The 13,177-nt window shown below is 34.4% G+C and overlaps 1 protein-coding gene across 1 annotated transcript; it reads left to right on the forward strand.

The window, feature by feature from the left end:
* The first annotated feature begins 1,819 nt into the window (after window positions 1-1,819).
* On the forward strand, window positions 1,820-12,947 carry FBXO8 (F-box protein 8). The gene is made up of 5 exons (XM_054383046.1): window positions 1,820-2,148; window positions 2,587-2,713; window positions 9,715-9,833; window positions 11,476-11,672; window positions 12,447-12,947. The coding sequence occupies exons 1-5, from the start codon at window positions 1,820-1,822 to the stop codon at window positions 12,632-12,634; spliced, it is 960 nt and encodes a 319-aa protein (XP_054239021.1). The 3' UTR covers window positions 12,635-12,947.
* Window positions 12,948-13,177: the final 230 nt, after the last annotated feature.

Here is a 13,177-nt window from a genome sequence, read left to right on the forward strand (position 1 = left end):
CACCTTCAGGGATGGGGATTCAAGGAATATTTTCAGGATGATTTTTATTTTGTTTTCACAAGAGCTACACTGATCAAGAATGTGGATTATATTGAGTACATCTACACATGTATGTAAGCACCTTTAAACTCCTGAATTTTTTACATCGAGTTGAAAGTTCATTATTACTGAGTCATTCAGATCATCTGATGCCTTCCAAGAGTAAAGACAGACTCTAAATCTGCATATTTGCAAGTGTAATGTCTTGTTGGCAGTGTTCTATTTACTCATAGGGCTAAGGTCAATAATTGGTCGAAGCCTCCAAAGATGCTTAGAGATACCTGTTTACTAAGCACTGTACTTAAGTAATTAACAAGCTTATATACAGTGCCTAGCAAAACAGGAACTTTCCAGTGTGGCGATAGTAGCCTTTTCGAAATGTTGTCTTTGTTCAGAAATACTCCTTATTTTCTCTTTTCATTCCTTAGGAAAGTCTCCTGTCCTTCTCACAGCCCTTGGCTGTTACTGCCCAACCACACAAACTTTTTTTTTTTACCTTGGTTCTTCACAGCATATAGCTGTATTGCTCTGCCTGTTGACCAGTGGTAACAGCAGCAGCAGCAGCTGGATTGTACTTTTAGTCCTAAATGCCAATTCTGGCACAGCTACCACTGAATCACGTAATAGCTCTTCATTTTATTGTAACAGTGCTTCGTGTTCCCCTTTTTGGATGAAGGTTAGTAACTTCATTCTCCTTGGAGAGATTTAGTTCTTCAAAACCAGAAGATCTCTTTTTAAAAAGTTGCTACATCTTATTTTAATCTAGCTGAACAATGACAAAAATAGGCAGAATTCTTAGTCTTGTGAAGAAACATGTTTTATTTACAGTTCCAAGTTGTACAAATTAATTGCAAACACCAGCATGAATTACCAAGGCTCACTTGCATTAAATCACTCATCCTTATGTGGTACCTTTTAAGTGGTAGCCACCTTCTTTATGCATGCAGTTGTCTAGCCTGTTTATGGTGTGTGTCAGTAAGCTTTTTTTTCTTTTTTAAACTTGACTAATAATTTAAAGCAGTTGACTATGGTTTAACCTGCCCCAGTATGGTAAAATATTAAGCAAAGTATCATACGCAATTGTACAAGAAATTAGAATAACGATAATGATGAATTTGTGTAAAATACTGTGTATTACTAAATTGAATATAATACATGTGACTACATGTATTCACTATTCTCTTCACAACTGTGGCTTTATCTAGAAGAGAATTCCTGAACTTCCTCTGAATGGATGTGTTTGCAGATACATGGTTCTCCAGTCAGCTGAACCTGGCTTTTGTCAACTTTGATCTTGGTTATGCTTTTTGTCCTGTAATTTCTCAAGATTCTTAGTTTTCCTCCCATAATCACTTACTGCATCCATGGCTTGTTTCTTTCTGCTTATGTAGAGCAGTTTCCATTCATGTCCAGTTTTTAACTGTGTTGAAGTCCCATTTTTACTTTGTCTTAATGTCAATCACAGCCTAATTATGTGTGCTGCCCACTACTCAATGCATTTTTCTTTATCCTTATGTTTTATCACACCTTGATGATTGTAAATAAGCTTTATTTTCCAAAGTTTTAAAGGAATTCTGAAGATAATAATTCCCAATGTTCTGATTGTTAAGGCCTCTTAACTTGCAGCCTAATTTTGACAAAACTCTTTTTTTTTTTTTTTTTAACCTGTTTTGACCCGTCCTACAATTTCATTTTTCCAGTGTGTGCTGAGTCTGTCTTACAAATATTTAAAAATAGCTGTCAATATCTAATTTGCATTTTATGTCCAGCAGGCTCACAGATGGGTCAGGGACTCTGGAGAGTTGCTAGGAACCAGCAACTGCAACACCAAGGATACAGTGAACAAGGTTTTCTTACCAGAGAACATGGTAGAAGAATAGCTACTAACAATCTTTCCAATACAAGTCATCGCAAACAAACCCAGGGAGGCATTGATATCTACCACCTGTTGAAGACAAGAAAATCTAAAGAACAAGAAGGATTCATTAACTTGGAAATGCTGCCACCAGAGCTTAGTTTTACCATTTTGTCATACCTGAATGCAACTGATCTCTGTCTAGCTTCATGCGTCTGGCAGGATCTTGCAAATGATGAGCTTCTCTGGCAAGGGTAAGCAAGGATAACTTTTTTTTTTTTTAATGTATCACCTGGACATAGTAAAAATAATTACTAGATTTCAAATTTCTCTCAATCTGTGCTTTTGGTCATTCTATTCTCAGCAAGGGTTTCCTCAGTTAAATGAGATTTGACGTAGGGAAACATGAATATATTTTCAAAATGCAGTATTCTGGACTTCTAATTCCTATGAGGTATTACTGGAGATTCTTACATACACAAGTTTGCTTGGTACAAACTATACCTATGTATAGCTACACACCTGTTGTTTGATATGTCATGTCATGGAAAAATAAGGCTTTAATCTTAAACCTGTTTCTAACTTGTATCATTTGAGTAGTTGGCTTTGCAGTGCTGTTTACATTTTGCAGTTGTAAAATACGTGAAGTACAGGAAAGAATTTTTGATAATACACTAATTCTATTTTCATAGGTTGTGCAAATCCACTTGGGGTCACTGTTCTATATACAATAAGAATCCGCCTCTAGGATTTTCTTTTAGAAAATTGTATATGCAGCTAGATGAGGGCAGTCTCACCTTTAATGCCAACCCCGATGAGGTAAGTGAACAGTTGCTGACACTAATAAACAGTTAAAATAATTGTGATTGGTTTATAATTATAGCCATATTAAAAGCAAAGTTTTAATTAGGTGCTTCTTTTACTGTAGGAATGGTTAATATCAAGTTGCAGTCCTACCCTGATCTCTTTTGTGTATGGTACCTGTGCATATCATTTACATGGGTTGTCTCTTAAGTGCTCTGTACTGTGGTCTGACCTATGGGTGCCAGAAATTCACAACCACCTATTGACTTAGGAACAAGGCAGAGATCTTAACTCAAGAGAAAATAGTGAATTCAAAAAGGATAATAATATACTTACATAAATTGCTAAAATGCTTCTGCAGAGTTCGTTTGATTCCACTTCAGTTAAAACAAGATGAGGGATAAAGTAGCACTTGTACTCACTCACTTACTTTATTCTTGCTTCTGTTACAGTTATGGCTTCTTGTAAGAGATTTTAAAATATTTCCACTACCATGGAGCAAATTTTGAATTATGAAAAAGAGAGCAGTTTGATTGGATTCCTGTAGGTGTTTGTTATGCATAAACATAATTTTGCTTTCTAGTATATAGCAACATATATTAAAAAAAAACCTCCATGTCAAACTAAAAGAATTTAAGTATCTAACAGGAAGAGTCAATTTCTGCTTGTACTTTGTCACCTTTCAAAGAAGAAAAAGGTTTGCCTGGGAGTTGAGCAATTAACACCCATCTTTTATATAGAAAACTAGACTCCTGCTTCATGTTTCCTAGGAAAAGAATATACACAGTACTGGACAAAAAGCAGTATTAATTTCCTGCATATATTTATACTTATACAAGGAAGTGGACATTGAATAAATCCAAAGTAGCAAAAGGATTAAGAGACATAAGAAGATCTATGAGGACCCAATAGTTCAATCTGCTTATGATATAGAAAACATGAACTTGGGACCATGGGATCACTTGTGACCACCACGTGAATCATTACAATAATGTGATTTTTGTTTAAACAAAACTCCTATCCTGCTTGATGAAGAAACTCACTACTTTTATTTGTCACAAATTGTTTTGTAACTTTTCTGGCAGAGCTCTGCCTTCAACTGTGATAAGCAGTGCTGAAAGGCTTTATCAGCACTTTGGCATTTGAGTGCATTGATTTTCATCAGGATTTTAGTGAATTTAATAATAAATTTAAAGCTTGTAAAATGAAATGCCATATTTAGATAACTCCAATGTGTTTTTAAGAATTTATCAAGTTTTAGTTGGTAATAGCTTTATCCACCCAAATTTTTCTTTTTCTTTCAATTTGTGTTAATACAGCTTTTCATTTACTATCCTAGTTCGTAATGTGCTGTTATAATCTAACCTAATTTAGAGTAATTTTGGTTGGTTTAACGCATTTGGAGCCTTCACAAAAGGCACTGAATAAACAATTCAGTATTTTTAAAGGCAATGAAAATCTGCAAATGTAGTATACCTAAATTAGGTATTAAATATATTATGCTGCACTTCTTTTGGGTTCATTATGGTTATGTTGTGCAATAGTAGCAGAAACAGTCTGCTTCAGGCCTAGTAAGAGACAAGAACCTCAGGGTCTCTACTAAGGGCTTTTGTTCCTCTCTCCCTGTGGGGCACCATAGCCTGGTAGGAATCATTCAGGGCCTGAGTTTCAAGAGAATTCAAAAATACTACTGCTTTTAATTGTTTACAATTGTGATATTGGCAGAATTATTATTATAAGGACACTGTGACTGGAATATATGATATGGCATTCCACTATTACAAATTGCGTCTCCGAATTTCCTGCCAAACTCTGCTTTACATTTGATAACAGACCTGATCAAATTACTATAAAAATAGGAATACTTACAGCCACAGGAGCAAGATTCTCCAAAGGACACCGCCCATGTCATGAAAATGGGTAACCAGGCTCCACAGCAACAGCTCCAGAGCTAGCGGTGGCTCACGGGGTAGGGAAGAGCATCTACACACTTTGTGGTAGGATTCTCTGGTTAGCCATTGTTGTGTGCATGGTGTTGTGATATCTGCTGTAATTTAATGTATTGATTGTGTGCATGAGCTTGCATAATTCATAGAAGGTGCTCATATTCTGCTGAAAGGATGTGCCTAATCACCTTACACATAATCTGGGGAAGAAAAAAGAAAAAAAATCAAAAACAGTGCATGTTTGGTTTCTCTTTGTTTTGTTTTCTTTGTTTTGTTTGTTTGTTGGGGTTTTTACTTTCTTTTTTTTGTTTTTTTCATATGGCAGCACTGTTGTAGCCAAGCTTTTGGAACTTGTTTTTTGTTTCTTTGGGGATAGGGCATGGTTTAGTGTTACTGTTCACACTTGAATATGAATATTATGGTGTTTAATCTGCCTACATGGTCCCTGCTGTATCTTATTTTAAAGAGCGTATGGTGTATGTGAAATGTTTCTCATGTAGTGCTCGTTTCGTATCTCATACGCTTGTGACTCAGAATTTATAAGCAATCAGAAGTTATTTTCCACTATTTTGTATGCTGTTTCTAACTCCCTACTAAATATTTTTTCAAGTTTATTACATGGAGCTATACTATGTAGCTAAAATTGGAACTGAAGGTGGAAAAGAGAATCCTTTGGTCAGGAAAGGTTATGTAATTTTAGTTGCATTCTTAATGAAAATTATTCAGGCTCATTGTGTTTAATAGCATTTATTTTTATGTATCTACTAGAGTCTGGACTGTACCAAAGTTTTCAGACTTTAACGAGGTTAGGATTTCCTTTATGTAGCGTAGTAACAATACAGTAAGACCGTGCTTGTACTAAGTCTGGCTTTCCACTCTTCTGATTGTCACGTTCATTACTAACTGCCCTTAGCTTTTGCTAGGGAGGTAAGTTTTCTGACCTTTGCTCGATTATAAATTCATAAAGAAACCTTATCTTTATAATTATAGGTAGCCTGTAGATGATTCAATATATACTGTCATGTATTTATAAGCATGCCAGTTTTGAGATGCTTTGATTTGTCTGACCCAAATATTGAAATTGTGTGAATGCTGAAGAGGGAAGTAATTCTGTATGATTTATCTAAAAAGTTAGAATGGACTAGACAGCTCTTTTGAAAACTTTACATTAAAGAGATCTTTAATCTTGTAAATTACTAGTTATGGATACTGTGTAACATGAAAAATATTTCTGCATTCTATTTGTGCTTTCTGCCATCGAAAGTGTGCATCACTGAGACTATTTTAAGAACATACAGTGACGAGACAGCGTTCTATATCGTGAACACTTGTCACCAAATGTCTTGATTCATAACTTAAGAATATTAATAAATTTTGCTAGGAATTAGAACATCAATACTGTGCCTTTTGTTCCAGAAGACTCACCATTAAATATACTAAGATATTGCATTTCTCTAGAAGAATAGGAATAATAATATCATGCATATCTAATTTTTATTTACTAATAATGTGTTACCTAGAAGCCCAAATTAGAAATTGAGCCCCCCCCCCCCATACCAGATACTGTATATACAGAAGAAAATTACAGTCACTGCCCTCAAAGAATTTAGCTAGAATTTAAACTTGAATTCCTGTATTTCCTAAGCTTTTATTTCAGAAAAGTTTTAATTTGGTCTGTGATTTAATTGTCTTTTTTAATACAATACAGAGTAGAAAGAAGCCAGCATTTTATGTTGACATTTATGTAATCTTCACAAAATCTAAAAGCATATTATTCACAGAATCATAAATCACCTAAAAATGTTAAGATTAACATTCCATTAGTGATTTCCTTAGTCACCTTTTAAAACTGCCAGAGTACGTGCACAACCATTTATGTCTTTAATTGCACTACTTTTGTGAAAAGCAAACAATTCAATTTAAATATTAAAAAGATAAATCATGTGTAAGTGTAGAAAAATACTGATTCCAAATTTTGTATGTCATTAACTTAGAGTATGTCTGGTTTGTTTTGTATATATAGCTAAACAGAGGTGTCAAAAGCAACTACCAGATTTTAATGTTGACTGCTGTAGTACAATGTTTCCAAAAGTACTCTTAGCCGAGAAAAATCATCAGTGCAGAAATGAAACCAACACTGAAAAAAACTTTTCTATTTTCGATATCCTATATGGATATAAATTAATGGAAAGACTCTTGGAAACAAGGAGAAAGCAAGCAGGAGTTTTCAGTGCTGTAGTAGAATAAATTGGTGAAATAAGCATCGTGTGACTGGAAAAAAATACAATTGTAAAAAATAACATTGAAATACAACAAATTACTTTTGTTGTTACTATTACTCTATAGTTATGATTATTTGCATATATAGTTTAAATTGACACTTTTGTATATCAAGATCTTATCCAGAGCTGTATGAAATTCAGGGTACAAAGGCAAGATATCCTTAAGGCAACTGTCCAAATTCCCTGGTGCACAGAACATTATAGCGACAAGGAAAGCTCTTCATTTAAGTCAGGCACAGACAAGTGCTGGAAATCTTCGCTGTTGTACTGTTCCCCTAACCTAAATCCTAATTTGGAGAACATACCACCTGTACTCATCCTGCAGAGTTTTCAAAGTGTTAAAAAAGAGTTCTTTCAGACCTGGTAGCTGGTGACACAGATCTACCTACCTGACTTCAGTCAAGTGTTTCCTAAGAGAATCTCCAAATCAGCACAGATTTTTTTTAATGCTGTGTAGAATTACTTATTTCAGCTAGTGTACCTGCTGCAAGTGACCATTTTAGCCACCAGGAATGATTTATTTGAAGTGTGGGTTCTGAGAGGAATTCAAGGCAGTGTTTATGATGTTACAAAAAAGCAGATTGAACGACGTGCCCTAAATCTTGTAAATAGATTTATTTTGCTATGAGCCAAAATTTTAAAACTTTAAAGAGAAATTGGGTTTCTGTTTCAAAGTATTTGTGGGAAAAAAATGAAACTAAAAATTGTAGCATGTGCTGAAGTGTATTTTATTTATACTCAGTTTATTTGTAAAGAAGATGAAGAAAATTAACACCAAGAGCGCATTCACAGAGAAAGATATTGTTAAGTATTATGTGGCATGGGGGAGAGGGAGGGAATTTGGTACAGGGAATAAAAATGCTCTGCCAAGACTTGGTAGCCTATTGGATCCTACACTGAGTTGAAATCTAGTCCATTAAATAAATTACTTACATCATTTACTGTCACAGGGAAACCAGCCCGTTATCTGTCTTATAGAAGCTGTTATTTTCATCCTGCCTCATCTATGATGTGCCAGATACTTTCTGGATATGTTGCAGAAGTGTTTGTTAAATAATTGCAGCAGCAATACTCCTGAGACTTCTTCACCTGGCTTCACCTTAAGCAAATATTTATTTCTAAAGCAAATGCGTAACTACCATTAAGTCAGGAGTTACGGAGTACCAAAGGCGTTCTGCTTCTAGTCTTGTAACAGTTGCAAAAAATATTTGAGGTAATGTTTATTTTGATCTTCCATTTTTAGTTTACTATTTAGCTTAGATTCAAGGAAAGACTTCACATTATGTTGTCCGTCAATGTTAAGGACAAACTTAAATATGACCTAATTTGGATGTGAACTCAAGCTTACAGTGTAGCACATATTTAATTCGAGTCTTAAGGAAAGATTCCTCTTAAAATCAGGGCTTAAAATTGCTAGGATTTTTTTTCTTTTTTGTCTCACCCATATAAAAACTTTGCATTTTTATGTATTTTATATAACATTCTTTTAACAACAAAAGTGGATGATGATTAACTGCTCCTTTACATATATATATATATATATATGCAAAATTTAGAGACTGGTAAAAACAGATGGATGATATTACAGATCTTTGTTTGCTTATTATTTGTGTTGTCAGTTTCTTAAGCTTACAGTCGAATTTCTTTTCTGCTTGATAAAACTGAGATTTTGTGTTACCAATCTACTACACAAAACATCTTTCCAAACCTGCACACAGTCCTTTATTTATTTTTTCAAGCAAAACTGAAGAGCACCCAGGAAGTTAGTTTATATAATGAGTAACATCTTGCCCCTACATATTTATAGGTGTAATGTAATCTAAAAGAGCAGACTCGCAAAATACTGTGAAGTCTGATATCAGAAGACTCATGAAAAAATGTTTTAGAACCACTCCCAGCCCCTGCCAATTTGAATTGCAACTAATTGGTTAGTTACTCTTAGGTCTGCGTTTTTGTTGTTGAAAAATGTGAACATTTAAATCCGCTAGGTTGGGTTTGATTTCTGAGATCATGAGGAAAATAGTTTTATGCTTTGGGATATTTCAATGAACAGAAAGAACATCCAGGATAAAATGGTTTTCACTTAAATTTGTTAAGTATTCTATAAGAAATATGTGCTTAGCAATGTGTGGAAAATCTTGACTATTATAATACCAATATAAATATACACAATTGTTCATCTTTTTAAACTTTGATATTAGGCACAGTGTTCTTATTTATGTGTATGCGTATTTATGTATGTTGATACTTACCTATGCTTTAAAATCGGTGTGCTTGTGTTATTTGCATTGTTACACATTTAAACAAATGCATTTAATGCATCTATTTGAATGTGATACATCGTATACATGTGAGAACATTAATGTTTTAATGAAAGATATTACAGACTAAACACATTATGGCTAAGATTTTCTTATTTACTAGAGTTATGAAATTAAAAGTTATGGCCCCCACAGCATTTTAAATACAGTTATAAAATTATGAAAACCAAAATCCTAGTCTACACTGTAAAGAAATTAAGGAACCATCTTTCTTATTACGGGGTTCATAATTTTAAATTTCCTACTGTAAGTATATGTAAAATCTCAACCATAACAATAAATTCTTTCTTTGCATTTGATTGATAGACTATATCGTGCATGTTGAAATATGATTTAGAAGAAATGGAATCATTCTGAAAAACAAACCAATTAGTAGGAATATCTTCCTACATTGCCAAGTACAATACTTGGTCCTAAACGCATTATGAATATTAAACATATTTATACATACCTGTATTTTATCTCAGGGAGTCAACTACTTTATGTCCAAGGGCATACTAGATGATTCACCGAAAGAAATAGCTAAATTTATCTTTTGCACAAGAACACTAAATTGGAAGAAGCTGAGAATCTACCTTGATGAAAGGTAATTTGAATTTCTCTCGAGACATTTCCTGTTCATTTTCCATGTACAGCACCATTCAGCAATATTTTGTTTGTACTGATGTAATTTTAAGTATGTAAAAATCAAAAAAAATTCATCTAAGTAATGCTGATGCTAAGTCTGAACAGTTACTTAGTCCCAAGTATTTATGTGACTAATGCTGTATTACAACCCCTGAAAATATCACCTATATCACCCCCCACATCCTGTGGGGGTTTTTTTCTGCAATTTTGCAGTTCTAGGCATAAATTGTTTTGAAGTTACAGTGAGCATTGAGCTGCACAGGATGGCCTTTGTGGTGCATGATGCTCAGATTTTATAGATACTGTGCTGATTTTTTTGACTTAAAGTTCAGCAGGTTTTCCTGTCCAGTATGGATGGTAATTGGAAAAAGCAGTTACCACTTTACCAAATGGTGATAGCTTTTCAACTAATGTTGAATCATCTACCCATCAGTTGTCCATATTTCCTGAATGAAAGTCTCGCCCACCTCCTAAGATCCAGTAAAGCATCCTCTTGGAGGATGAGCTGTAGTGGGGAAGACTTTCTCCACCATTATGTGCTGCTCTTTTCCACAATGCTTTCTCTTGCCCTCCAGGATACATTCAGGTTGGGATTAGTGCAGTATCAGGAGAGAGGAGCACCAGCCAAGTGCAAGAGAAGTTGAAAGAGGAGGAGAATGGTAACTGGACCTAACCAGGAAGAGCAGAGGGACAGCAAGCACTTCTAGCAGGAATGCTCTCCTGCTCCTCATTCTCCTCAGCCTGTACCACTAAAGAAATAAAAGGAGTCATTCTGTAGTGTTATCGTGACAGGCAGTACTGTGCTGCAAAACTTGAGATTATCAGGGGGCTTTGGCAGTGGAAAAAACAAAACCATTTAACTGATGAGATTGCAAGTTAATATTGGCAACCCTTACTGCCATTCATCTTTCCTTCATGAGCAGAATATAATCAAGAACTAAAAGAAAAACACTAAGTTTCTAAATGTTGAATCTCCCGTTAGTACTGAAATGTTTAACAGAAAGGATAAAGCTACGAGAATGTTCTTTGATTCACTTCAAATTTGCTTCCATATTTTATCCAGATATCTTTTGTACATCTGTTCATGTAAGATAGTCTGAATCCTTCAGATGTTTCTGTGCTCAGTGTGAAATGCTTGAGAGCATTGCATCCTGATGGATTGGACTTTAAAGAGGTTTTGTGAGCAAGTTTTATCTAACTTAAGCCTGGTTTTAACAAGATACTCCTGTAACAGCTTCTACTTAGGCACCAAAACATGCAACACACATGAATCTGTTCCCTTTTACTGTCTTTCTTTTTAATGGATTTGGGAAGACATTTTAAAGAAAGTGAAGCCTCTATGTACACTATGATTGTATCTGCATATAAAGAAAATCAGAATTCTGATTAATGTATATTTTATAGTATTTGGCTGCTATTGTAAGTATCTGAGAAATGTGTTTGCACTATCTTTATGCTGTTAGTGATAATTTTGTCTTTTAGCCAAAACACAAGCTCATGAACTGTTGTAAAACTTATATTTTTATTTTCAAAAACCTACATTTTAATATTTAAACAATGAGAAGAAATTTCTCTAATTATATGGGATTTTATTCTACCAGGCGAGATGTTTTGGATGACCTTGTGACGCTGCACAACTTCAGAAATCAGTTCTTGCCAAATGCACTGAGAGAGTTCTTCAGACACATTCATGCTCCTGAGGAGCGTGGAGAGTACCTTGAGACTCTCATAACAAAGTTCTCTCACAGATTCTGTGCTTGTAACCCAGATTTGATGAGAGACCTTGGCCTTAGCCCTGGTAAGCAAAAAAAAAAAAAAAAGGAGCTCTGATTCAGTGGATCAGTCTTTGTATTTCTGGATAATGCTACTCTTCATGATAGTTTTAAAACTGGCATCTAAACAAGTATTTCTGAAAGTACAAATGTGGCTTGGGAGGGTTTAATGTACAGGCATCATCCCATTTGGCTTGGAGGAAAAAAAAAAAACACAAAAAAACCAACAAACGCACACAGATTCTTTTCTTAGCCCTGGCTGATAAGTGGGGTTTATTTTCAAGTTATCTTGCCTTCACTTCTGTCAGTACTTAGGCTCCACACTATCTTTTAAGTTCCTCCTTGCAAAGACTTAGGCAGTTAACGTTTTACCTTGTGGAGAGTCCCAAAGAAATAAGAAGGAATTTTGGGCCTTACTCAGGTTAACAAGCATTTCTCATTGGTTCAAGGAGAGATAGTTTTCAGCAGTGGAACTGCTTTCTTATTTAAAGATCATTTTTAGCAGGAGGTTTGCCCTAGTTTACAAAAACTTAAAGAACTTGTTAAATGAATGCATATGAAGCCCTTAGTGACTTTTGGATGATGTAGATTTAAGAGATGTGTAAATGCCCATTTGGCAGTGTGCTAACTTCAGTGTGTTGAAAATGGATAAATTAAATTTTACTTCACTGGGATAACTTTTTGAGTTGTTTTATTTGTGTATATAGCCCAGATAATGGAGACTGTAAGGTTATTGGATAGGGAACAATAATAATCAGTTTCTTTTTTTAAATATTTTTTATTTATTCTCTCTTATCTAGATGCAGTTTATGTACTGTGTTACTCATTGATTCTGCTTTCCATCGATCTAACAAGCCCTCATGTGAAGAACAAAATGTCAAAGAGGGAATTCATCCGAAATACACGACGAGCTGCACAGAATATTAGTGAAGATTTTGTAGGGCACCTTTATGACAACATCTACCTTATTGGCCATGTGGCTGCCTAAAAGCACAATTTGCTAGCACTTAAACTTTGTAATTTTCAAAAGCTACATCAACTTAAGAAATTAATTATTTTGTAGAGATGGGGGTTATTTTAGTGCTGGTCATTCTAACCTCTGTATGCAATTAAAGTTTTTGTGTGTAAGTGTGTGTGTGTGTATATGTAAAACTACCTTTTCTATCTATTTACTGTGGGAACAGAAGGATTTGGACATTCCTTTTTCATAATTTTTTTAGTTTTGCACAAAACAATGCCATTAGTCTGACACAGCCATTTACAAATGTTAAACTGACAAAATGGTGAATACGTGCATTAGATCTGCTTGAAATTTTAATAAGTTCATTCTTTTTAGAATACCATGTAATGTGTATATATTTAACTAAAGAGATTTATAATCATAATTATTTTATTGTAAAATATTTTAACTAAAATTTCTCCTTTTATCTCCTAAAAGTGTTGTATTTCTTTCTTTTGTATTTTTTTACAGTGCTGACTACCTCAGATACATAACTTAGAGAAACAGTGGTCTGTGCTACAATAAAGTTCA

Source organism: Indicator indicator, chromosome 8 (genome assembly GCF_027791375.1).
Source record: "Indicator indicator isolate 239-I01 chromosome 8, UM_Iind_1.1, whole genome shotgun sequence".
Lineage (NCBI taxonomy): Eukaryota > Metazoa > Chordata > Aves > Piciformes > Indicatoridae > Indicator > Indicator indicator.